This window comes from Bombina bombina, chromosome 3 (assembly GCF_027579735.1).
Source record: "Bombina bombina isolate aBomBom1 chromosome 3, aBomBom1.pri, whole genome shotgun sequence".
In the NCBI taxonomy this organism is placed as follows: domain Eukaryota; kingdom Metazoa; phylum Chordata; class Amphibia; order Anura; family Bombinatoridae; genus Bombina; species Bombina bombina.
The window spans coordinates 605,700,020-605,727,938 of record NC_069501.1 but is presented as its reverse complement, the minus strand read 5'-3'; the positions used below and the strand labels follow the sequence as shown (position 1 = coordinate 605,727,938).

The following is a 27,919-nucleotide window of genomic DNA, read 5'->3' as shown; positions in this document are numbered from 1 at the left end:
AGAAGAAGTGTTCTGACAATGTTTAATATTTTCCGCAGGTTTTTTCTCCACACTTAAGAACTTAGCATCTATTTACCAGGTGCCTTGCTCTTCCTCCACAACCCCCTTTTTGGAGTTATCCTACAGGACATCGCTGTCCTTTTTTTTTTTTTTTTTTTTTTTTTTTGGCAGTGTTGTCAGTTTCTCCCTTGCTGCAGGGAAAGTGCAAGGGGAACTATAACGTTCAGTGAGCAAGGTTTCTTCACAGTAGTTGCCATTTCAGGATATAAGAACCCAGCAGAAAGGTCGACTCCTCTTCTTTCTCTAAACAGGAAGGAAACTATCTAAGTCCACTTGGAGTCCTAACCAATCTTGGATCAGGGGTAAACAATCCAAGAAGCCTGCTGCTGATTCCAAGTCAGCATGGAGGATTTGCACCCGGCCCAGGACTGGATAAGAGGAGAGGCGTTCTTACCTTGTGTAAGAGACCTCTCTTACATGGGAGTAATTGGTCCCGTTCTAATAGAGGAACAGGGCAGGGGTCTTATTCAAATTCCCAAAAGGGCAGGAACCCTCAGACCTATTTAGATCTCAGGAGTCTAAACAAGCTTCTCGGAGTTTCATCATTCCGGATGTATACTATTCGCACTATCCTTCCATTGATCCAGGAGGGTCATTTTATGACAACAGTGAATTTAAGGATGCATATTTGCATGTGCCTATCCACAGAGATCATTACAAGTTTCTGAGGTTTGCCTTTCTGGACTATCATTTTCAGTTTGTGGCTCTTTTGGTCTGTCACGGCACCCAGAATTTTCACAAAGGTTCTGGGGTCTCTACTAGCGGTTCTAAGACCGCGGATCATTGCGGTGGCACCTTATCTGTACGATATTCTAATCCAGGCGTCATCTCTTCACCTAACAAGGTCCCATACAGGCATTGTACTATCTTCCTGAGAACCCACGGGTGGAAGGTAAATCTGGAGAAGAGTTTAATTCCACAGACAGGGGTACTCTTTCTGGGGACTCTGATAGACTCTTTGTCCATGAGAATTTTTCTGACAGAGGTCAAAAATTCTGAATACATGTCGAGCCCTTCAGTCTACTCCTCGACCATCAGTGGCTCACTCCATGGAGGTAATCGGATTGATGGTGGCGGCAATGGACGTCCTACCGTTTGCTCGGTTTAATTTCAGTCCTCTGCAGCTAAGTATGCTCAGGCAGTGAAATGGACATTTTACAGATTTGTCCCCTCGAATATCCCTAGATCAGGAGACGAGGGACTTTCTTCAATGGTGGTTGTCTCTGGATCATATGTCCCATGGGTCATGCTTTCGCAGACCTTCATGGGTGATTGTGACAACGGATGCCAGTCTTTTGGGATGGGGAGTAGTCTGGGGCTCTTTAAAGGCTCGGAGTATGGCCTCAGGCAGAGTCTCTCCTTCCCATATACATTCTAGAGCTGAGGGCGATCTTCAATGCGTTTTTGGCTTGGCCTCAGTTAGCTTCGTTCCAATTCATTAGATTCCAGCCGAACAACTTAACGACGGTGGATACATGAGTCAGAAGGGAGGAACAAGGAGTTCCTTAGCAATGACCGATGTAGCAAAGATAATCCAGTGGGTGGAGGCCCATTTTTGTCATCTCTCGGCGATCCACATCCCAGGGGTGGACAACTGGGAGGTGGATTTCCTGAGCAGGCAGACTTTTTGTCCGGGAGAGTGGGAACTCCATCAGGAAGTATTCTCCAACCGGATTCTCAGATGGGGTCGGCCGGTGTTGGATCTCATGGCATCTCGTCAGATTGCCGAGCTTCCGAGATACGGGTCCAGGTCCAGGGATCCCCGGGCCGAGCTGATAGATGCATTGGCAGTGCCTTGGTCTTTCAGCCTAGCTTATGTATTCCCTCCGTTTGCTCTCCTTCCCGGGTGATTGCTCGAATCAAACAGGAGAGGGCGTCGGTGTTACTCATTGGGTAGGGTCAGGATTGCCAGGATTTTCTTTTCTCCAAGAAGGATTGGCGAAGGGGTTGTCCGCAAGCTCTTTAAAAGGACAGACTTCTGCTTTAACTGTTATGTTACACAAGCGTCTCGCAGATGTCCCAGATGTACAATCTTTTTGTCAGACTCTGACTGGAATCAGGCCTGTATTTAGACCAATTGCTCCTCCTTGGAGTTTGAATTTAGTTCTTAAAGTTCTTCAAGTGGTTCTGTTTGAACCTATGCATTCCATAGATATTAAGTTATTATCTTGGAAGGTTTTATTTTTGGTTGCCGTTTCTTCTGCTCGAAGAGTATCTGAGGTTTCGGCATTGCAATGTGATTCTCCTTATCTTATTTTCCATCCGGATAAGGTGGTGTTACGAACCAAACCTTGTTTTCTTCTTAAGGTTGTTTCAAATAAGAATATTACTAAGGAAATTGTTGTTCCTTCCTTGTGACCTAATCCTTCTCAGAAGGAGCGTCTGTTACATAATTTGGATGTGGTCCGTGCTTTGTAGTTCTACTTACAGGCGACTAAGGATTTTTCCTCATTCGTCTTCCTAGTTTGTATTTTTTTCTGTGACACGTATGGGTCAGAAAGCTACGGCTACCTCTTTCTTTTTGGCTGAAGAGTATCATCCGTTTTGCATATGAGACTGCTGGACAGCAGCCTCCTGAACGAATTACGGCTCATTCTACTAGGGCTGTGGCTTCCTCATGGGCATTCAAAAATGATGCTTCTGTTGAACAGATTTGCAAAGCTGCAACTTGGTCGTCTCTTCACAATTTTTTACAAATTTGATACCTTTGCCTCGGCTGAGGCTGTTTTTGGGAGGAAAGTACTTCAAGCAGTGGTGCCTTCCGTTTAGGTTCCCTGTCTTGTCCCTCCCTTTTCATCCGTGTTCTATAGCTTTGGTATTGTATCCCACAAGTAAAGATAAAATCCATGGACTCATCGTATCTTAAAAAAGAAAAGAAAATTTATGCTTACCTGATAAATTTATTTCTTTTTGGATACGATGAGTCCACGGCCCGCCCTGTTCTAATGAGACAGGTTACTTAATTTTTTGTTAAACTACAGACACCTCTGCACCTTGGCTTTTCCTTTCTCTTCCTAACTTTGGTCGAATGACTGGAGTTGGAGGGAAGGGAGGAGCTATATATACAGCTCTGCTGTGGTGCTCTTTGCCTCCTCCTGCTGACCAGGAGGCGTAATCCCACAAGTATGGATGAAATCTGTGGACTCATCGTATCCAAAAATAAATAAATGTATCAGGTAAGCATACATTTTTTTTTCTAATTTTGACTCCCATGCTAAATAGTTTCTAAATTTTGTCTTGAGTTTAGAAATACCCAATGTTTACATGTTTGCTTTTTTTTGCAAGTTATAGGGCAATAAATACAAGTAGCACTTTGCTATTTCCAAACCACCTTTTTTCAAAATTAGTAATAGTTACATTGGAACACTGATATCTTTAAGGAATCCCTGAATATCCCTTGACATGTGTATTTTTTAGAAGATCTCTCTGCATCAGTGAGGTAAAAAGGGTATTGCAGTGATGCCTGAATATGGAGGCATCACTGCAATACCCTGGAAGCGATCAGGATCTCTTCCAGAGCTTCAAACCCCAGAGGATGTAGCAGGAACGTCCTTGGTGGTTAAAGGTGTTTTTTTTTTTTTTTTTTTTTTGTAGGACGTTCCTGGCACGTCCTTGGTCGTTAAGGGGTTAAGCAACTTTCTAATTTACGCCTATTATCAATTTTTCTTTGTTCTCTTGCTATCTTTATTTGAAAAAGAAGTAATCTAAGCTAAGGAGCCAGCCAATTTTTTTGTTCAGGCCCCTGGACAGCCCTTGTTTATTGGTGGGGGAATTTATCCACCAATCGGCAAGAACAATCAGTTATTCACCAAAAATGGGCCGGCATCTAAACTTACATGATTGCTTTTCAAATAAAGATACCAAGAGAATGAAGAAATTGATAATAGGAGTAAATTAGAAAGTTGCTTAAAATTGCATGCTCTATCTGAATCACAAAAGAAAAAATTTGGGTTCAGTGTCCCTTTAATATTTATGGATGGAATAAGTTTCCTAGGGGCAAACCTAAACTCATCTACAGAGATTTATCAGCGCTATTAAATATTTTGTTGGAAGCTACTCAGCAAATAAGTGTAATTTTTGTAATAAATTCTAGTCCCAGACAGGACCTTAACTCAAATTGAATACAATTTATTTTGGAAACTGTGTCTGACTTTTGAAAAGCTGGTAGTGGTGACTGTTTTTCATTTGTAATTTGGCAGCTTTCTGAGCTTATCTTCATGAGCCCTCAGTTTTTCAAGGCAGCCACAAATGATCCTCCTTGCGTATTTTCACTATATATCTAAAAAGATTTGTGTTTGTGCATGAAACATTTGGTAGAAAGGTCAATGTTTTGTTTGATTTTTCTACCTACCATTGCCTTTTTCATGTGATAAAGCTTTGGTTCTGACTGTCCAAATACTTCTACAAAAGTGTGAGAGAGAATCAGGCTATTACATAATAAATCAATATATTTATAGGCCTTGTAGAGACAAATAAGACTTGTTATGCTTAGAGCAACATTTTGCATGATGACTGTCTTTGCAGGCTTAAAGTAAAAGTCAATCCTAGCGTTTTGTTTTACAAACGCTAGGATTGACTATTGAAATAAAGGGGACTTTCATTCATGAAGTATAAAATACTTCATGTAGAACGCTCCTTTATTTGATTCAATCGATTGCTGTTTTTACCTGGTACAGCAGCCCACAGCTAAAAAAAAGTTTTTTGCTAAAAGGTGATGTTTTCACCTTTTAGCCAATAGCCATGCCGTAAATCCGGCTTGGCGCCCATGGGAGCCGGATTTACCGCACGGCTATTGGCTAAGAGGTGAAAACGTCACACCTTAGCCAATTTTTTTTTTTTTAGCCGTGGGCTGCTGTACCAGGTAAAAACTGCAATCAATAGAAACAAATAAAAGAGCTTTCTACATGAAGTATCTTATACTTCATAAATGAAATTCCCCTTTTATTTCCATCTAAAGGGGAGGATAGTCCACGGCTTCATTCATTACTGTTGGGAAATAAGAACCTGGCCACCAGGAGGAGGCAAAGACACCACAGCCAAAGGCTTAAATACCTCCCCCACTTCCCTCATTCCCCAGTCATTCTTTGCCTTTCATCACAGGAGGATGGCAGAGGAATGCCAAAGTTTTGGAGTAGTCTCTTATGGAGGGTAAGTACTCTTCGCATTGGGACTGGAGTTTTAAGTAGTCCTGTCAGCCTCTCAGTGAGAGCCTGGGCGAAAGTTAGAGTCCGGAGATGCAGGGAGAGTCTCTGCGAAACCATCCCGACTCATTAACGGCTCCATAAGCAATCAGCGTTGACGAGTTTCGCTGCCTGCTTTCTTCACTCAAGTCCATCTCAGGAGCGAGGCTTCTTACCTGTCCCATTTGAAGGGCTGTTTTTCTTGTTTCATGGCGTAGATTCTAGTAAGAGTTTCATTTTTTATTAATAACATGGAACAGAGTCACAGTGTGGCACCTTTTAATCTTTACAGAGCAGCAAGCACCTGCTACAACAGGTGCTTGCTGCTCTGGAGGTTCTGGAACCTAAGATACCGGAGGAACCTTTAATTCCTAAGCTTGACAAGGCATACAAGGACAGGATAGTGCCTCAGTCTTTCCCGGTTCCCATTAAGATGGCAAATATTAAGAATGAATGGGAGCGATTAGGGTCGTCTTTTTCCCCTTCTTTTAAAAGACTGTTCCCCGTTCCGGACTCTCAGCTTGAGCTGTGGGGGACCATCCCTAAGGTGGATGGGTCCATTTCTACGCTCCCAAAGTGGACGACTATTCCCCTCAAAGATAGTTTGTCGTTTAAAGAGCTGGAAAACATGTTGAGAAAGATGTTTCAGTACACAGGGTTTGTTTTTCAGCCAGCAGCGGCCTTTGCGCCGGTTGCTGGAGCTGCGACATATTAGTGTGAATCCTTGTGTGAAATGGTCGAGGGGGAGACTTCCATCGACGAGATACAGGAGAAGATTAAGGCGCTGAAGGTCTCCAATCCTCATCTGTGATACCAATATGCAAATTATTCGCCTGAATGCTAAGATGTCAGGTTTTTCTGTTTTAGCACACAGGGCTCTGTGGCTAAAATCTTGGTCTGCGGACATGACCTCTAAAGCGAGGCTGTTGTTCCTGCCTTTTCAAGGAAAGATCCTGTTCGGTCCAGTATTTGATTCGATTATATCCATGGTTACGGGAGGCAAGGAAGCTTTCCTACCGCAGGATAAGAAGGCTAAGCCTAAGGTATCTACCTTTTTGTCCTTTTCGTGTGGACAAGGCCCAGCGCCAGCAATCCTCGGCAAAAGCTGACCAGTCGAAGGGATCTTGAAAGCCGGCTCAATCTTGGAATAAGTCCAAGCAGAGCAAGAAGCGCGCCGAGACGAAATCGGCATGAAGGGGCGGCACCCCACCGTTCTCTGGATCACGTAGGGGGCAAATTATCTCTATTCTCAGACGTATGGTGGCAGGACGTTCAGGACCCTTGGGTGCTAAAAGTAGTAAACCAGGGTTACAGGATAGGATTTAGATCCCATCCGCCCGAGGGCAGATTCCTCCTGTCTTCAAGATCGGAGAATAGAGGCCTTTTTAGAGTGTGTTAGAGATCTTGCCCCTCTCGGGGTTATTGTACCAGTACCCCTAGCCGAAAGGGGTCTAGGGTACTATTCCAACCTTTTTGTGGTTCCAAAGAAGGAGGGCACGTTCCGCCAGATTCTGGACCTAAAGTGTTTAAACCAGTTTCTGAGTGTTCCATTGTTCAAAATGGAAACTATCAGATCTATTCTGCCCCTAGTTCAAAAGTGACAGTTCATAACGACTATAGACTTGAAGGATGCTTAGCTTCATGTGCCAATCCACAGGGACCACTTCAGGCTCCTAAGATTTTTATTTGTGGACCAACACTTCCAGTTTGTGGCCCTTCCTTTTGGTCTGGCGACGGCCCCGAGAATCTTCACAAAGGTTCTGGGGGCACTGCTTGCAATGGCCAGATCCAGGGCTGTTGTGGTGGCGTCTTACCTGGACGACATCCTGGTTTAGGCATCGTCGCTCAGCCTCGCAGAGGATCATTCGAGGGCTCTTCTGCTCCAATCTCACGGCTGGAAGATCAACTCGGTAAAGAGTTCCCTGGTTTCAAGCAACAGGATGGAGTTCCCGGGCACGATAATAGAGACTATGTCCATGAAGATATTTCTCACAGATCAGCGGCGAAGGAATTTTGCGTCCACCTGTCTTGCCCTTTAGTCTTCCTCAAGCCCATCGGTAGCTCAATGTATTGAGGTGGTAGGTCTCATGATGTCGAGCATAGATGTCATCCTAATCGCCAGGTTCCACCTCAGACCTCTTCAATTGTGCATGTTGAGACAGTGGAACAGCGATCATTCCAATCTATCACAGCTGATATCCCTGGATGCTCGGACTCGGAACTCCCTCTCCTGGTGGATTCATTCGGAGCAATGTCCATGGGGACATCCTTCTTGAGACCGTCCTGGGATATTGTGACCACGGACGCCAGTCTGTCAGGATGGGGAGCCGTTTGGGGTGCCAGGATGGCACAAGAAAAGTGGTCCAGGGAGGAGTCTCTCCTTCCGATCAACATCCTGGAACTATGAGCAATCTACAATGCTCTGAAGGCTTGTCCTTCTCTTGGGTTGGTCGGTTTCATCAGATTCTAGACTGACATTACCTTGGTGGCTTACATCAACCATCAGCTCCCTCGCGATGAGGGAGGTGTCTCAGATTCTGGAGTGGGCGAAGTCCCACGACTGCTCGCTCTCAGCGATTCACATTCCGTGTGTGGACAACTGGGAAGCGGACTCTCTGCAGACAGTCCTTCTATCCAGGGGAATGGTCTCTTCACCCCGAAGTGTTTGCGAAGATTTGTCACAGATGGGGGAACGCTGGAGATGGATCTCATGGCGTCCAGACTCAATTGCAAACTACCTCGATACGGGTCGCGGTCCAGGGATCCCCAGGCAGAGCTGATAGATGCCTTAGTGGTTCCTTGGGGATTCAGCCTAGCTTACATTTTTCCTCCATTACCACTTCTACCTAGCATAGTGGCACACATCAAACAGGAGCGGGCCTCGGCCATTCTGATTGCTCCTTCGTGGCCGCGGAGGACGTGGTTTGCAGATCTGGTGGGGATGTCATCCTCTCTGCCGTGGAGGTTACCCTGTCGCAGGGATCTGCTGTCACAGGGCCCCTTTCAGCATCAAAATCTAGATTCTCTGAGGCTGACTGCGTGGAGATTGAACGCCTAGTTTTGGCCGAGAGGCTTTTCTGAAAGTGTGATTGATACTCTAATTCAGACAAGGAAGCCAGTCACTTGTCGCATCTACCATAAGGTGTGGGGGATTTACTTGTCCTGGTGTGAGAAGCATGGATATCCTTGGCATAAGGTGAAGGTATCCAGGATTCTGTCCTTTCTCCAAGATGGTTTGGAGAAGGGTCTTGCTGCTAGTTCCTTAAAGGGACAAATTTCAGCATATCAGTCTTGTTGCATAGGAGACTCGCTGAATTCCCTGACATCCAATCTTTTGTTCAGGCTCTGTCTAGAATCAGACCTGTCTTTAGGCAGTCTGCTCCGCCTTGGAGCTTAAACTTAGTCCTTAAGGTTTTGCTGAGGGTTCAGTTTGAACCTATGCATTCCATAGACATTAAGATTTTGTCCTGGAAGGTTCTCTTCCTGTTGGCTATCGCATCGGCACGCAGAGTATCTGAGCTAGCTGCCTTGCAATGTGTCCCTCCTTATCTGGTGTTTCATGGGGATAAGGTTGTACTGCGCACTGGGTTGGGGTTTCTCCCCAAGGTGGTGTCTAACCGTAACATCAATCAGGAAATAGTTGTTCCTCCTTTGTGTCCTAACCCTTCTTCTAAGGAGAGGTTACTTCATAACCTGAATGTGGTTCGTGCCTTGAAGTTCTATCTTCAGGCTACCAAGGATTTCAGACAGTCTACATCTCTCTCTTTGTGGTGTATGCAGGGAAGCGCAAGGGGCAAAAGGCCTCTGCTACTGTTTGTGTTTTTTTTTTTTTTTTTTTTTGGTTGAGGAGTATGATTCGCTTGGCCTATGAGACAGCGGGACATAAGCCTTCTCAGAGGATTACGGCTCATTCAACTAGAGCTGTGGCTTTTTCTTTGGCCTTCAAGAATGAGGCCTCTATGGAGCAAATTTGTAAGGCGGCTACCTGGTCCTTCTTACACACTTTTTTTACAAAGTTTTAAAAGTTTGACGTTTTTGGGAGACAGGTTTTGCAGGCTGTGGTGCCCTCTGATTAGGGTCTGCCTTTTTACCCTTCCGGTTTCATTCAGTGTCCTCTAGAGCTTGAGTATATGTTCCCAACAGTAATTAATTAAGCCATGGACTCTCCTCCCCTTTAGATGGAAAACATAAATTATGTATACCTGATAATTTAATTTCCATCGAGGGGAGTAGAGTCCACGGCTCCCGTCCGTATCTCCGATTGGCGGCCCTAAATTTATTACTCTTCCGGCACTAGTTATACCCTGATATTTCTCCTACTGTTCCTGGTTTCTTCTGCAGAATGACTGGGGGATGAGGGAAGTGGGAGAGGTATTTAAGCCTTTGTCTGGGGTGTCTTTGCCTCCTCCTGGTGGCCAGGTTTTTAATTCCCAACAGTAATGAATGAAGCCGTGGACTCTCCTCCCCTCGATGGAAATTATCAGGAAAGCAGAATTCGTTTTGTTTCATTAGTCAATCCTAGCGTTTGTACAACGCTAGGATTGACTTTCACTTTAAAAAGTTTGATTTGCTTAAAGTTTTTTCTTAATGTTAGTGTCTATGTAAGAGTGCAGTGTGTCCCCTCAGTTACCTTATTCCTAGCCTGAAGCCACTTTTCCCTCCCTTTCAATTTTTCATGCCCCATCCTAGTGGTGGGAGGTACATTTTCAGTTTTTTTCATTATCCCTTTTTTATTTCAATACTTTTAAAATAGTTTATGCATGTATCCAATTTTGTTTCTGTTTTCACTTTTGCTGGATATATTTTATTTATGTAATCAATTCTGGGGATTCCTTTTCTAACTATTATATATTTTTTGTCGGTAATCAGTGTTCATTTGCTTTCCATTTGTTAGAGAATGGTTGGGTCATCTCTGGTAGCCCATTCTTGATCAGATAGCATTCTATTCAAAAGTTGATGGATAGCTTCTTAAGATACGACTTATGTAGAAATAAAACAGACTTTGCCTGGATGTCTTTTAAAAATTCAAAGTACTGGTACACGAAGTCCTTTTTGTCAGGCAGCAATGTTAGCATCCTTAAACTGGGCCTGTTGCTACTCATTTAGAGAACACAAATTGACAAAATTCCTAGGTTGGTAACTTTTTTGTAATACAAGTGATGGTTGAGATACTGATAAATTTTCACCAATTTGTATGCATTGGCTTTTAATATTTTCTTTACTTGCAGCATTGGGTATCCTGTAGTCACTTTGGGCTTTGGCTTCAAAAGTTATGTCAGTTATAAAATGCGGTTAAGAAAACAGAAGGAGGTCCAGAAGGAGAATGAATTTTATATGCAGCTTCTACAACAAGCACTACCCCCAGAGCAGCAGATGTTACAGAGACAAGAAAGGGAAGCAGAGGAAGGTGAGTAAACAATTCAATTCTAGAAATAAAAGGTTATTTTGTAAAAGGACTACTTCCAGCTTTATAGAAGAATAAGTAAATTGGGACCCAGTTCATTTTGCCTTTATTCTGTTTAGGAGAACCTAGTTCAGTGTTTGCAAATCTTTTTGGTTAGACTGACACATTTGGTGATTTTATAGTGACTATTTACAACTGTGCATCCCTTTTTTTTTTTTTTTTTTTTTTTTTTTGCTTCAACAATTACATTTTCCCCCAAAAATGTAAAATGTAGGTAAAGATCTATGAAATCGGCTAGCAATATTAAATTGACTTGTTGGTAGTGCTAGAATCTGTCACATTACTTGCCTAATTGTTATTAGCAGTATTACATTGCAGATGCTTGATCTGTTCACTCTTTCTTGAACCTGCTTCTTAACCTTAGAAAAATAGTAACCTCGTTGTTTTTAACATTACAGCTGCCAAGGGTTTATCTGAAATGGATTCTTCAGTACTGTTACAGCACAATGGAGGACTATCATCAAGTAAAAAAATCTCCAGCACTTTACCAGAAATAGATTTTAAAGATAAGGGCAAAGACATGAAGAGACACAATTTGGGGATTAACAACAATATTCTGCAGCCCACAGACTCTAAAGTACAAGAGATTGAATACATGGAGAATCATATCAACAGTAAAAGACTAAATAATGATTTAGGTAGCACAGAGAACCTTTTAAAAGAGGATCCATGTACCACTTCCTCTAAAAACTACAAAAACACTACAGGGACTGCAAACTCTTCCCCTCGCAGTCATAGTGCATCCAATGGGAGTATTCCCTCTTCCTCCAACAAAAATGACAAGAAAAAATGCACTAGTAAGAGCCCAAGCTCGCACAAAGATCAGTTGGATAATTGTATTCCTAATAATCAGCTGAGCAAGCCAGACACATTATTAAGGTGAGTGGATAATAAAATACAATTTTAAGTGTGCTTTTCTTAAATCACATTAGAACACACTAAATGATATGCATCTAAGCTAATAAAAAGCAACACCCACCATGAAGCTTTAAAAAGTCCACCTGCTGTTTTTGTTCTTGTTAAAAACAGGTTGATTTGACAGCAGCTCTCTTACTCAGTGGAGGCTGGATCTCCGTGCTAGTGGAGATGCTAGTTGGTCTCTGGCTGGCCCATTTTTTTTTTTTTTTTCCTGCAAACGTTTGTTCCTTTTTTTATTTTTCATTATCTGTGTAAGAATCACTGACAAATCCAAGGTCATTTTCTTTCCATTGTAAGGGTCTTTGCTTTCACATGAACTCTTGTTTTGCTGACATCTATTCTTTGATCTCGAATTCCAGCATTTCCAACAAGGTTCAAGTAGTCAGGGTCAAGTTCTCCCCTTTAAGAGACAATTTGAGACGTTTCCTTTCAAAGTTCCTTTCTCATGTTCTTGCGGTTGTAAGTAAAGGATGTTTTGGGATCAGATGCTTTTAGGACTTGTGATCATTCATCTCTCTGAAAAGGGGTAATGGTTTATTTCAGGCTCTTTATTGCTTCAAAGTAGAAAGTTTCTTTTAATATTGTTTAGTGTTTGAAACTTAAAATGTTGGACTCCTGATGGAAACCCTTCAAATATTTTTTTTTTTTCCTCTAGAACACCATTTTATAAGGAGTATGCTTATCTTGTTCCATAAATCCAGCACTTAATTTGACTACTGTTTCAAGGGTCATTACCAAGATTCTTGCTTCTTGCAAAGGTGAGATTTCACAGAATCTCAATGACTTTGTAATTGGATAACTGTAAAGGCTTCATCAGCAGTTGTAGGTTATTCAGCATTTGTTAACTCTTGGATAGTCTGATATCCTATGTCCCTTATGGTGATTTTCAAAATGGTGTGGGGAGGAAACTGAACTATATGCTAAACTTAAATGGATATTGAAGGAGGCCAGTTTGTACAGCTGATGTTTATCTTCTCCATGTTTGTCCTTATTTACCTCCACATAGTCCTTGCAACAAAATGCACTTTATGCAGCGTAATGTAGTTCAGTTTTTCAGGTCCCAAATGGTGGCTTAATTGATCCATTTTTAGGTCTCCTGCTGACTGCTGTCTTCAGCAGTTACAGCATCCGTTTTTCTTTTCTCTCCTTGTCACTTGTACTTATCTGGGTTCTATATATACAGGGAGTGCAGAATTATTAGGCAAGTTGTATTTTTGAGGATTAATTTTATTATTGAACAACAACCATGTTCTCAATGAACCCAAAAAACTCATTAATATCAAAGCTGAATATTTTTGGAAGTAGTTTTTAGTTTTTTAGTTTTAGCTATTTTAGGGGGATATCTGTGTGTGCAGGTGACTATTACTGTGCATAATTATTAGGCAACTTAACAAAAAACAAATATATACCCATTTCAATTATTTATTTTTACCAGTGAAACCAATATAACATCTCAACATTCACAAATATACATTTCTGACATTCAAAAACAAATCAGTGACCAATATAGCCACCGTTCTTTGCAAGGACACTCAAAAGCCTGCCATCCATGGATTCTGTCAGTGTTTTGACCTGTTCACCATCAACATTGCGTGCAGCAGCAACCACAGCCTACCAGACACTGTTCAGAGAGGTGTACTTTTTTCCCTCCTTGTAAATATCACATTTGATGATGGACCACAGGTTCTCAATGGGGTTCAGATCAGGTGAACAAGGAGGCCATGTCATTAGATTTTCTTCTTTTATTCCCTTTCTTGCCAGCCACGCTGTGGAGTACTTGGACGCGTGTGATGGAGCATTGTCCTGCATGAAAATCATGTTTTTCTTGAAGGATGCAGACTTCTTCTTGTACCACTGCTTGAAGAAGGTGTCTTCCAGAAACTGGCAGTAGGACTGGGAGTTGAGCTTGACTCCATCCTCAACCCGAAAAGGCCCCACAAGCTCATCTTTGATGATACCAGCCCAAACCAGTACTCCACCTCCACCTTGCTGGCGTCTGAGTCGGACTGGAGCTCTCTGCCCTTTATCAATCCAGCCACGGGCCCATCCATCTGGCCCATCAAGACTCACTCTCATTTCATCAGTCCATAAAACCTTAGAAAAATCAGTCTTGAGATATTTCTTGGCCCAGTCTTGACGTTTCAGCTTGTGTGTCTTGTTCAGTGGTGGTCGTCTTTCAGCCTTTCTTACCTTGGCCATGTCTCTGAGTATTGCACACCTTGTGCTTTTGGGCACTCCAGTGATGTTGCAGCTCTGAAATATGGCCAAACTGGTGGCAAGTGGCATCTTGGCAGCTGCACGCTTGACTTTTCTCAGTTCATGGGCAGTTATTTTGCGCCTTGGTTTTTCCACACGCTTCTTGCGACCCTGTTGACTATTTTGAATGAAACGCTTGATTGTTCGATGATCACGCTTCAGAAGCTTTGCAATTTTAAGAGTGCTGCATCCCTCTGCAAGATATCTCACTATTTTTGACTTTTCTGAGCCTGTCAAGTCCTTCTTTTGACCCATTTTGCCAAAGGAAAGGAAGTTGCCTAATTATGCACACCTGATATAGGGTGTTGATGTCATTAGACCACACCCCTTCTCATTACAGAGATGCACATCACCTAATATGCTTAATTGGTAGTAGGCTTTCGAGCCTATACAGCTTGGAGTAAGACAACATGCATAAAGAGGATGATGTGGTCAAAATACTAATTTGCCTAATAATTCTGCACTCCCTCTAATGTGTGTGCATATATGTACAGTATCTCACAAAGTGAGTACACCCCTCACATTTTTGTAAATATTTTATTATATCTTCTTAATATGAGGAGAGTCCACGGCTTCATTCCTTACTTGTGGGAAATACTGAATCTCGCCACCAGGAGGAGGCAAAGACACCCCAGCCAAAGGCTTAAATGCCTCGCCCACTCCCCTCATCCCCCAGTCATTCTTTGCCTTTCATCACAGGAGGTTGGCAGAGATATGTCAGAAGATACGGAGTAGTTCCTTATGGAGGGTATCTACCCTTTGGAATGAGAGTGGAGTTTTAAGTAGTCTTGTCAGCCTCTCAGTGAGAGCATTGACGAATGTTGGTGTCTGGAGATGCAGGGAGAGTGTTTCTGCGAACCCATCCTGACTCGTATTAACAGCTCCTAAGCAATCGGTGTTGACAAGTTTCACTGCCTGCTTTCTCTTGTTAAGTGTATCCAGTCCACGGATCATCCATTACTTATGGAATATATTCTCCTTCCCAACAGGAAGTTGCAAGAGTCCACCCACAGCAAAGCTGCTATATAGCTCCTCCCCTAACTGCCATACTCAGTCATTCTCTTGCAAGCCTCAACATAGAAAAAGGAGGTCGTGAGAGTCTGTGGTTTTTTTATACTTAGTTTATTCTTCAATCAAAAGTTTGTTATTTTTAAATGGCACCGGAGTGTGCTGTTTATCTCAGGCAGTATTTGGAAGAAGAATCTGCCTGCGTTTTTCTATGATCTTAGCAGACGTAACTAAGATCCATTTGCTGTTCTCACACATTCTGAGGAGTGAGGTACTTCAGAGGGGGAATGGCGTGCAGGTTTTCCTGCAGATAAGGTATGTGCAGTAAAATATTTTTCTAGGAATGGAATTGACTAAGAAAATACTGCTGATACCGAAGTAATGTAAGTAAAGCCTTAAATGCAGCGATAGCGACTGGTATCAGGCTTATTAATAGAGATACATACTCTTATAAAAATGTGTTTTAAAACGTTTGCTGGCATGTTTAATCGTTTTTTTAACGTACATTGGTGATAACACTAATGTTGGTATAGCCTTAAATGCAGTAAAAGCGACTGGTATCAGGCTTATTAATAGAGATACATACTCTTGTAAAAATGTGTTTTAAAACGTTTGCTGGCATGTTTAATCGTTTTTTTAACATATGTTTGGTGATAAAACTTATTGGGGCCTAAGTTTTTTCCACATGGCTGGCTTAAATTTTGCATAGAAACAGTTAACTGAAGCTTCCCACTGTTGTAATATGAGTGGGAAGGGCCTAATTTAGCGCTTTTTTGCGCAGTTAAAATTACAAAATGAATCATCCAGATTCCCTCAGCAGTCCCATGAATACTACAGGACATTTCTAAAGGGCTAAAAAGACTTCCAAAATCGTTTATAGGGAAGGTAATCCACAGCTCTGCTGTGGCAGTTTGTTGTGTCTGTTTTTAAAAACGTCTGTCGTTTTTTTGATCTGTTTTTTGCATTAAGGGGTTAATCATCAATTTGCAAGCGGGTGCAATGCTCTGTTACCTTATTACATGTACTGTAAAAATTTCGTTTGTTTTACTGCCTTTTTTTCCACTGTTTTTCAAATTTTGACAATTTGTTTCTCTTAACGGCACAGTAACGTTTTATATATTTGCTTGTTAACTTGATTTAAAGTGTTTTCCAAGCTTACTAGTCTCATTATTAGTCTGTTCTAACATGTCTGACATAGAGGAAGCTCTGTGTTCATTATGTTTTAAAGCCACGGTGGAACCCCATCTTGTGTACCAGATGTACTGATTTCATGTTAAACAATAAAGATCATTTGTTGTCTTTAAAAACATTATCACCAGAGGATTCTGTCGTGGGGGTAGTTATGCCGACTAACTCTCCCCACGTGTCAGACCTTTTGACTCCCGCTTTAGGGACTCACGCTCAAATGGCGCCAAGTACATCAAGGGCACCCATAGCGTTTATTTTACCAGGGGATTCTGTCGAGGGGAAAGTTATGCCGACTAACTCTCCCCACGTGTCAGACCCTTCGACTCCCGCTTCAGGGACTCACGCTCAAATGGCGCCAAGTACATCAAGGGCGTCCATAGCGTTTATTTTACAAGACATGGCAAAGGTGGTGAATAATACTCTGGCAGCAGTATTAGTCAGACTACCTGCAATTAAAGGAAAGCAGATAGCTCTGGGGGTAGATACAGAGCATACAGACGCTTTAAGAACCATGTATGATACTACCTCACAATATGCTTAGTCTGTGGGTGATTTTTTTTTTTTTTTTTTTTGACTCAGGGAAGATGATTTAACCTGATTCTGATATTTCTACATTTAAAATGTATGCTTGAGAACCTCCACTTGTTGCTCAGGGAGGCTTTGGCTGCCCTGAATGAATTTGTACAATCGCAGGGCCAGAGAAATTGTGTAGACTGGATAAATAATATGCAGTGCCGGTGTGTACTGATGTTTTTCCAATACCTAAAGAGGTTTATTAAATTTTTTTTTAATAAGGAATGGGATAGACCAGGTGTGCCGTTAGAAGAATGTTTTCTAATAGTTACGACCACACGGGACTTCTGGCAGACAGTTCCTAAGGTGGAGAGAAGAGTTTCTACTCTAGCTAGGCGTACCACTACCTCTGGCGAGGACAGTTGTGCTTTTTAGATCCAATGGATAAAAAATGTTTATTCAACAGGGTTTTATCCTGCAGCCCCTTGCATACATTGCTTCTGTCACTGCTGCTGCGGCGTTCTGGGTTGAGTCTCTTGATGAGGCTTTACAGTTAGCGACTCCATTGGATGAATATATTTGACAAGCTTATGCTAGCCAATTCCTTTGTTTTCTGATGCCTTTGTTCATTTGACTAGACTAACGGTTAAGAATTCTGTTTTTTACTATACTGGCGCGCAGAGCGCTATGGCTTATATCATGGTCAGCTGTCGTGACTTTAATAAATAAGCTACTTAACTTCCCTTCAAGGGGCAGACCCTATTCGGGCCTGGTTTGAAGGAGATTATTGCTTATATCACTGGAGGAAAAGGTCATGCCCTTCCTCAGGATAGGTCCAAATCAAGGGCCAAGAAAGGTCTAATTTTCGTGCCTTTTAAAACTTCAGGGCAGGTGTGGCATCCACTTCCTCGAAGGCAAAACAAGAGGGAATTTTTGCTCAGTCCAAGGCGGTCTGGAGACAATTGGACCTGGAACAAAGATAAGCAAGCCAAGGAGCCTGCTGCTGCCTCTAAGGCAGCATGAAGGAACGGACCCCTATCCGGTAACGGATCCTATAGGGGGCAGATTTTCATTCTTCGCCCAGGCGTGGGCAAGAGATGTCCAGGATCCCTAGGCATTGGAATTTATATCCCAGAGATATCTTCTGGATTTTCAAAGATTCCCCCCAAAAAAAGGGGAGATTTCGCCTTTCCAATTATCTGCAAACCAGATAAAGAAGGAGGCATTCTTACATTGTGTACGAGATCCATCCAGTTCCAAGAGAGGAACAGGGACAATTTTTACTCAAATCTGTTTGTGGTTCCCAAGGAGAGGGAACCTTCAGACCTATTTTGGATCTAAAGATCTTAAACAAATTCCTCAGAATTCCGTCTTTTAAGATGGAAACTATTCGTACCATCTTAACTATGATCCAGGAGAGTCAATAGATGACTACAATGGATTTGAAGGATGTTTATCCTCACATTGTGATGCATAAAGATCACCATCGTTTTTCAGGTTTGCCTTTCTAGACAGGCATTACCAGTTTGTAGCTCTTTCCGTTGGGATATCTACAGCCCCAAGAATCTTTATGGAGGTTCTGGGGTCACTTTGGCGGTCCTTAGGCCCCGGGGCATAGAAGTGGCCCCTTATTTAGACGACATCTTGATACAGGCGTCAAACATCCAAATTGCCAAGTCTCATACGGACGTAGTACTGGCATTTCTGAGATCACATGGGTGGAAAGTGAACAAGGAAAGAGTTCTCTATCCCCAATCTCAAGGGTTTCCCTCTTAGGGACTCTGATAGATTCTGTAGAAATGAAAATTTACCTGACGGAGTCCAGGTTGTCAAAGTTTCTAAATTTCTGCCGTGTTTTTCATTCCATCCGCGCCCTTCGGTGGCTCAGTACATGAATGAAATCGGCTTAATGGTAGCGGCAAGGGACATAGTACCGTTTGCACGTCTACATTTCAGACCGCTGCAACTATGCATGCTCAGTCAGAGGAACGGGGATTACACAGGTTTGTCCCCCTGTTAAACCTGGACCAAGAGACCAGAGATTCTCTGGTGACTATGTCGGGTCCATCTGTCCAAGAGTATGACCTTCCGCAGGTCAGATGGGACAATTGTTACAATAGATGCCAGCCTTTTAGGTTGGGATGCAGTCTGGAACTCCCTGAAGGCTCAGGGATAGTGGACTTAGGAGGAGACCCTCCTTCTAATAAATATTCTGGAACTGGGAGTGATATTCCATGCTCTTCAGACTTGGCCTCAGTTAGCAACTCTGAGGTACATCATATTCAGTCGGACAATATACACGACTGTGGCTTACATCAACCATCAAGGGGGAACAGAAGTTCCCTAGCGATGTTAGAAGTCTTACAATAATTCACTGGACAGAGACTCACTCTTGTCTATCAGCTATCCATATCCCAGGTGTTGAGAACTGGGAGGTGGTTTTTCTAAGTCGTCAGACTTTTCTTCCGGGGAGTGGGATTTCCTCCGGAGGTCAAGACCAAGCAGGAGAGGGCTTTGGTGTTTTTGTCAGCGCCTGCGTAGCCACGCAGGACCTGGTATGCAGATCTGGTGGATATGTCATCCTTTCCATCACGGTCTCTGCTTCTGAGACAGGTCCCTCTACCTCAGGGTCCTTTCAACCATCTAAATAGAATCAATCTGAGATGGACTGCCTGGAGACTGAACGCTTGATGTCATCAAAGCATGGCTTCTCCGAGTCAGTCATTGATACCTTAATACAGACATGAAAGCCTGTCTCTAGGAAAATTGAACATAGATATGGTGTAAATATCTGATTGTTATGAATCCAAGGGTTACTCATGGAGTAAAGTCTGGATTCCCAGGATATTATCTTTTCTCCAAGATGTTTTGGAGAAAAGGGTTGTCAGCTAATTCCTTAAAAGGGACAGATTTTTACTCTGTTTTTTTGCACAAGCGTCTGGCAGGTATTCTAGACGTTCAGGCATTTGGTCAGGCTTTGGTTAGATCCAAGCCTGTGTTTAAAACTGTTGCTCCACCATGGAGCTTAAACCTGGTTCTTAAGGTTCTTCAAGAAGTTCCATTTGAACCTTTTTTGTTCCATAGATATCAATCTTTATCTTGGAAAGTTCCTTTTGGGTAGCTATTTCCTCGACTCGTAGAGTCTCCAAGTTATCTGTGTTACAATGTGATTCTCCTTATCTGGTCCTTCGTACGGATAAGGTAGTCCTGCGTACCAACCTGGGTTTTTTCCTAAGGTGGTATCTAACAAGAACATCACTCAAGAGATAGTTGTTCCATGCTTGTATCCTAATCCTTCCTCAAAGAAGGAACGTCTATTACACAATATTGGACGTGGTTTGTGCTTTAAAGTTTTACTTACAAGCTACTACAGTTTTCATCAAACGTTCACCTTGTTTGTTGTCTATTCTGGACAGAGGAGAGGTCAAAAGACTTCGGCAGCCTCTGTCTTTTTGGTTAAAAAGCATAATTCATTTAGCTTATGAGACTGCTGGACAGCAGCCTCCTGAAGGGATTACAGCTCATTCTACTAGAGCTGTGGTTTTCACTTGGGCCTTTTTTAAATGTGGCTTCTGTTGAACAGATTTACAAGACGGAGTCTTGGTCTGCGCTTCATACTTTTTCAAATTTAACAAATTTGATACCTTGCTTCTTCGGAGGCTATTTTTGGGAGAAAGGGTTTCTTACAGGCAGTGGTAACTTCCGTTTAAGTACCTGCCTTGTCCCTCCCATCATCCGTGTACTTTAGCTTTGGTATTGGTATTCCATAAGTAATGGATGATCCGTGGACTGGATACACTTAACAAGAGAAAACATAATTTATGCTTAACTGATAAATTTATTTCACTTTAAGGCAGGTAATTTTTTCATTTGAACTACAGTCACCACTGCACCCTATGGTTTTTCCTTTCTCTGCATGTTTTCGGTCGAATGACTGAGTATGGCAGTTAGGGGAGGAGCTATATAGCAGCTTTGCTGTGGGTGGACTCTTGCAACTTCCTGTTGGGAAGGAGAATATATTCCATAAGTAATGGATGATCCGTGGACTGGATACACTACAAGAGAAATAAATTTATCAGGTAAGCATAAATTATGTTTTTTTCACTCTAGTCTGTCAGGATTGATGCTACAAGACTGTCAAACTTGAGACTGTGTTCTGTTCCACGACATAGATTATGGTAAGATCGTTTCATTATTTATACACATGATAACGCAAGAAGATAGGGTCACAGTGTGGCTCCTTTTAACTGTATTGAATTAAGGGTTAATATCTCCGGAAGGGGATTATTTAATAAGGGGATAATTTCAAATAATGTACATATTGTCATTATGCTGCAACATGTGTGAGATATGGCTCAGGCAGCTGTTGGAACGTACAGGTTTTACTTTCGTTTGGATAAGTTGCACAGCCTTCTAGGCTTGGGACACTTTTAGCTATAGCAGGGGCGGTCCTGCATGGCACACCACGTGACCGGGTGTGCTCACACTGATTCTTCTTCTTCCTGACCGTGCGGTTTTCCGGAGACAAAGCGGTTTCTCTCTTGGGCCTGGGTCATAGGAGGTGGTGAGTGCCCCAGCCATTTGGGCTATAAAGGTGTTATTTATTCTTGTCTATTGTCCTTTTTTATAAGCGCAAGCTATTGAGGACTCTGATGCGTAAGAGGGTACTCCCTCTCTACCTAAATCTAATGCCTGTCTATATTGTGAGGAGGCCACAGTGTACCCGCCTGCTCAATTATGTTACACATGCCTTGATAAAATAATTTTATCTAAGAAAGCTAATATGTTTAGTACTACTGAGCCTTCCACCTCTGAAGAGTTTCCATCCCGTAAGGTGCGTATCCTGCAGTCATCTCCTATTGCACATGCAGCTTCCTAATACTCCATGTGGAGGGGCACTTTTACCTCCAGACTTTACTGAACAGTTAGACGGCAGTATCTACTGCCCTTAGTGCTTTACCTCGCCCTGCTAAGCGCAAGGTTAAATATTTCTATACTTCCCAGGGGTCATCTACTAGCTTATTGGATTTATCGGATACTAGATTATCCGCTGATGAAGACACCTCTGATGCTTCAGAGGATGTTATTTCTGGGTCGGAATCTGCTGCCTCTAAACCTCCGGCTGCGGAGGAACCAGACTTTAGATTTAGGATTGAACACTTTTGCTTTCTGCTATAGGAAGTGTTGGCTACTTTAGAGGTTCCAGAACCTAAATTACCTGAGGAACCCTGTATTCCTAAATTAATAGTTAGAAAGTAGAGGTGAGCGCCAGACGGGCTGAGGGGGAAGGAAGCACCAATTGGGCTGAGAGTGCACAGATGAAAAAAAATAGTGTTTAAAAACGGTGGTTATGATAATGGTTAAAATTATGGTTAAAATTATAATTATAGAATTTATTCCACACAGTTGTTTAAAATAGCAGTGAATTTGTCATAAGACATATACAATAATAACAAATCATGGATCCATGTTACAATAAAGATAAAAATAAAATAAAATTAAGCTGATACACTCAATGAACGGATGATAATGGGATAACTTAATAAGCCTAGTGTCCTATTGTAGAAGGTGCAGTCCAGATTGTGATATATACTCTTAAGGATGTATATAGATGGTCTTTATCCAATCATAGAATTTTTTTGTGTGACAAAAAAGTGTCTTAATCTGTGTCCAATATCCAAAAGATGTCCAGTGCTTCAAAAAATGTGATTTAATTGTGATCGCTTGGTGTTGCAAAAAATATATATTCAAAAAATAATAAATATAAAATACAAAAAGTGAAAGTCCTCCAAAAAAAATGTTGTAGCAAAATAAGTAATATCAAAAGTAATCCAAAGTGTCCAATGTGATGTAGTGATTTCTGTGCAATGGAACAGTGACTCAGTGTTGATGCAATATAAAACAAGTTATACTGTGAAAAAACCTGTAAAGAAAACAAACAATACTATAATATATACAAACTGTTCAGTTAATATATCAGTATTAGACTTACTCAAATCAGTCGACGCGTTTCGGCCATGTACTCCTGGCCTTTATTAAGACTAACATTGTTAGTCTCACAATGTTAGTCTTGATAAAGGCCAGGAGTACATGGCCGAAACGCGTCGACCTTGTTGCTGGGATCTGCTGGAACAAGGTCCTTTGTTCATCAAAATCTAGATTCTCTGAGGCTGACTGCGTGGAGATTTAACTCTTAGTCCTAGCCAAGAGAGGGTTATCTGAGTTATTGATACTCTCATTCAAGTTCGTAAGCCGGTTACTCGTCATATCTATCATAAGGTGTGGAGGACCTACTTATTCTGGTGTGAAGAGTGTGGAGTTCCTTGGCATAAGGTCAGGGTTTCCAGGATTCTTTCCTTTCTCCGGGAATGTCTGGAGAAGGGCCTTTCGGCTAGCTTCCTTAAGGGACAGATTTCGGCCCCATCTGTTTTACTGCAAAGAGGCTTGCTGAGCTTCCAGACGTTCAGGCTCTGACTAGAATCAGGTCTGTGTTTCAATCTAGTGCTCCTCTGAGTTTAAATCTTGTTCTTAAAGTTTTTTGCAGAGGGCTCCATTTGAGCCTATGCACGGCCTTGACATTTAATCATCTTGGAAGGTTCTCTTTTACTATTTTTTGCTTCGGCGGAGTATCTGAGATGGCTGCCTTGCAATATGATCCCCCCCTTACCTAGTATTCCATGCTGATAAGGCTGTTCTTCGTACTTGGTTAGGTTTTCTTCTTAAGGTTGTTTCCGATCGCATCATCAGGAGATTGTTGTTCCTTCCTTGTGTCCGAACCCTTCATGGAAAGATCGGTCACTTCATAATTTGGATGTAGTTTGGGCCTTGAAGTTCTAAGCTACTAAAGAGTTTAGACGGACTTTTTCTTTGTTTGTTGTCTATTCTGGGAAGCGTAAGGGGCAGAAAGCATTGTCCACTTCCTTATCTTTTTGGTTGAGGAGCATTATTCGCTTAGCATATGAAACAGCGGGACATAATCCTCCTCAGAGGATTAAGGCTCATTCAGCTAGAGCTGTGGCTTCCTCTTGGGCCTTCAAGAATGAGGCATCTATGGAGCAGATTTGTAAGGCGGCTACCTGGTCCTCCTTGCATACCTTTTCAAAATTTTACAAGGTTGGCATTTTTGCTTTGGCTAAATTTTGGCATCTTTTGGGAGAATGGTTTTGCAGGCTGTGGTGCCCTCAGATTAAGGTCCGCGCCTCTCCTTTTTTTTTTTTTTTTTTTTTTTTTTTTTTTTACCCTCCCGTTTTCATTCAGTGTCCTCCTAGAGCTTGATTATATGTTTTCCACAAGTAATCAATGAAGCCGTGGACTCTCCTCATATTAAGAAGGAAAACATAAATTATGCTTACCAGATAATTTCCTTTCCTTCTGTATTATGAGAGTCCACGGTCCCCGCCTGTTTTTCTCCGTTGGGGGGACCTAAATTTTTGTTTTGTTCTTCTGGAACCATTTGTACCCTGATATCCTACTGTTTCTTGTTCCCTTGGCAGAATGACTGGGGGAGGGGAGTGGGGGAGGTATTTAAGCCTTTGGCTGGGCTGTCTTTGCCTCCTCCTGGTAGCCAGGTTCTGTATTTCCCAAGTAAAGCATGAAGCCATGGACTCTCCTCATACAGAAGGAAAGGAAATTATCTGGTAAGTATAATTTGTTTTTTCTTGTGACAACACTGAAGAAATGACACTTTGCTACAATGTAAAGTAGTGAATCTACAGCCTGTATTACAGTGTAAATATGCTGTCCCCCTCAAAATAACTCAACACACAGCCATTAATGTCTAAACCGTTGGCAACGAAAGTGAGTACACCCCTAAGTGGAAATGTCCAAATTGGGCCCAAAGTGTCAATATTTTGTGCAGCCACCATTGTTTTCCAGCACTGCCTTAGCCCTCTTGGGCATGGAGTTCACCAGAGCTTCACAGGTTGCCACTGGAGTCCATGACAACATCACGGAGTTGGTGGATGTTAGAGACCTTGCGCTCCCCCACCTTCCATTTGAGAATACCCCACAGATGCCCAATAGGGTTTAGGTCTGAAGACATGCTCGGCCACTCTATCACCTTTACCCTTAGCTTCTTTACCAAGGCAGTGGTCGTCTTGGAGGTGTGTTTGGGGTCTTTGTCATGTTGGAATACTGCCCTGCGGCCCAGTCTCCAAAGGGAGGGGATAATGCTCTGCTTCAGTATATCCCAGTACATGTTGACATTCATGGTTCCCTCAATAAACTGTAGCTTCCCAGTGCCGGCAGCACTCATGCAAGACCAGACCATGGCACTCCCACCACCATGCTTGACTGTAGGCAAGACTGGGGAGGGAGGGAAAATGGCTAATTGGGCCCAATATGGACATTTCCAGTTAGGGTGTACTCAGTTTTGTTGCCAACGGTTGAGTTATTTTGAGGGGACAGCAAATTTACACTGGTATAGAGGCTGTACACTCACTACTTTACATTGTACCAAAGTGTCATTTCTTCAGTGTTGTCACATGAAAAGATATAATAAAATATTAACAGAAATGTGAGGGGTGTACTCACTTTTGTGAGATACTGTATGTCTGTGTATGGAGAGAGAGATTATTCAGATAGAGCATACCATTTTAAACAGCTTTCCAATTTACTTATATTACCAACTTTTCTTTGTCTTCTTGTTATGCGTTGTTTAAAAGCAGGAACGTAAGCTCAGGATAGTGCATGTCTGCAGCAGTTTTCAACAGTGTTTTACATTAGCAAGAGTGCATGTTGGTAGTACTATTTCCTGTCATGTAGTGCTTCAGGCATGTGCATGCTATCTACCTAGGTATCTCTTCAACAAAGAATAACATGAGAATGAAGCAAATTTGAAAATAAAAGTAAATTGGAAAGTTTTTAAAATTCTTTCTGAATAATGAAAGACAATGTTTGGGTTTATCAAAATCTGGGAGGCATGAAGGGAAATGGCACAGAAACGTATTTTTGTTTTTAAGCATGTTGTTATAAATGTATGGGGTTCTCTATCACATAGAGATACCTGCTTGGTGACAAACAGCTGTAGCTAAATTTTGCCTTTCTAAATCTATAACCCTGCATAGTGAGAGAAACGTTTAACATTTACCATTTCTAAAATTATTTGGGGGGGGGGGGGGAAATCTCACTGTAGGGATGAGACTTGCCTGACCAGAGCTTTAGATCATCAGGCCTGTAACCTTCCAGACCAGCAGTTTAGAAAATTGTCCCTATGTCTTCCCAGAATGGCTTTAGTCCTGGTTAACCTTGGCTGAATTCGGACTTTTGTGTGTGCTGTGTATACGGTAGGTGGTTGTCAACCTTTTTTGTCTCATTGTTGAGGTACCTTTACACAAATTTGCAATATATGGTAATGAGCTGTTGACAGACGAAACCTTTTGCAGTGCAATGCAAACTCAGTGCTCACATTTTCTGCCCAAGCGAATAAAACGATAGAAGATTTTGATGTATATTCTGACTACCGTGTGCCAACTGTAAGACTGGAGTAGCCTGCTGTCCCCAACTTTATTAAACCTTTTCTGTTTGATTTAAGTGTTTTGTCTTAAACGAGAGAGACATTTTAAAGATGTATTGAATATAAAACCATTAGAAAAAATTGGTTTGTTTCTGCAGTTAACTCTAAAACTGACCTTCTAGTTTAGGTACAATTAGTTGATTAGGAATAAATGAGAACTTGTGTCAAATTTACATTGCAAATGACATGGATAATCTTTCTTATGGAGAATGCTGGTGATTTTAAATATTCAACCTGGGTGTAGGCCAACATGGCGGCAAATTTGGGAAAAATGGGGGGGGGGGGGCTGACAAGCACTGTTCACTGTAAGGCATGGCCTCGACAAACCCCAAAGACTTTCAATGGTTTTCCTTTTTCCCCCCTGTCGGCCACTGAACGGATGCCAGCCACACCTTAAATTTAGTCTGGTGTGACTGTATCCTTTCAAGGCTGCTCAGGCTAGAAACTACAACACCCAGAATGCCACTGGTCCAGTGAGTAACAGACTAGGTCTCGTGGATGGCTGATGGAGCCAAAGATATGTGAACACTGTTCTGTGCACAGGTGCCTGCTCTGCTCATTACGTGTTTCGGCCTTGCTGATCACGTCACAGAGCAGCACTTTTCAAACTACTTAACGCCAGGTGTCCACAGCCACTCTAAAGAATATCTCCCCACACTGGGGCAGAAAACTGCACACTGTTGTACATAACTGGGGTTACAGTGAGCTATGAAAATACAGTCGAACAGGTAACAGCAGCAGTGCTTTCTGGGATGTGTCTAGAAAATATGCCCTAAATGTACATCAGTATTCTGATAAGCTGACTGCACTGTCATTAGATAAATACATACTACGAACACAAGTAGGAGAACCTATCACCAGGGTGTTTAACTCCGTAATGTGTTAACATATTATGTACACAATCTCTCCCTACAGCTGTTCCCTGGATAAATTAACCCCTTTCCACCCGGACTTATTTGTCTACATCCGAACAAAGTTCTGATGTAAACAAATAACTTAAAGTGAAACGATTGCCTGATTTCAGTGAGGGGATAGTGTCTGGGAGGGAGTGCTTATGACGAAAGGCACACCCTCCAGCCAGCGATCCAATTCAGAAAGTGCCTTTGGCTTCAGTACAGCCAAAAGGCTAGGACGTTTTATTCCTTCCTAAGGGGGTTAAAGCCCAGTACAATTAGGACGGCTTAGAATGCCCTAAGGGCGGGAAGGGGGTTAAAGGCACCATCTGTATTGAGACACTGTCTACATAATGTTAACACATTACACAGTCTTCCGTTATTAAAAACCTGTCTCACAAATAATGTAACTTTCAGTTTACTCACCCCAAACGCTTCCCGCAATTTCTTTTTCTCACTTCTTCCCTCCTCTCCCTTCCTTCTTTCTCTCCCTTCCTCCTTTCTCTCCCTTCCTTTGTCATAAAAAAAAAAAAAAAAATCATGTTATACTCTGACCCCAAAAATATTATAGAAAAGAGACCTAAAACATAGGGGATGGGGGGCAGTAGACGTTTGAGTGCAAGACAGCAAAAAATATAAATATGCCACTGCATTCAACAGAACACTGAAGTTAAATGAGCATGAGAACAGTTTGTGATTTTAAATATAAACTGTTTATTTGTAGTATACAGTCTGCCCTTTTTGCCTGTAATTTAAAGGGACAGTAAAGTCCAAATTAAACTTTAATGATTCAGATGGGGCATGTCATTTTAAACAACTTTCCAATTTATTTTTATCAAATTTGCGATGTTCTCTTGGTATTCTTAGTTGAAAGCTAAACCTAGGTAGGCTCATATGCTAACTTCTAATCCCTTGAAGGCCGCCT

At 42.1% G+C, this 27,919-nt stretch overlaps 1 protein-coding gene across 1 annotated transcript in view; it reads left to right on the top strand.

The window, feature by feature from the left end:
* MACO1 (macoilin 1) overlaps nucleotides 1-27,919 on the top strand; it is a 217,099-nt gene that overhangs the window by 62,907 nt on the left and 126,273 nt on the right. Inside the window, exons 5-6 of the mRNA XM_053705387.1 lie at nucleotides 10,469-10,647; nucleotides 11,103-11,583. Coding sequence (XP_053561362.1) covers nucleotides 10,469-10,647; nucleotides 11,103-11,583 — 660 coding nt within the window. The remainder of the gene's footprint in view (nucleotides 1-10,468; nucleotides 10,648-11,102; nucleotides 11,584-27,919) is intronic.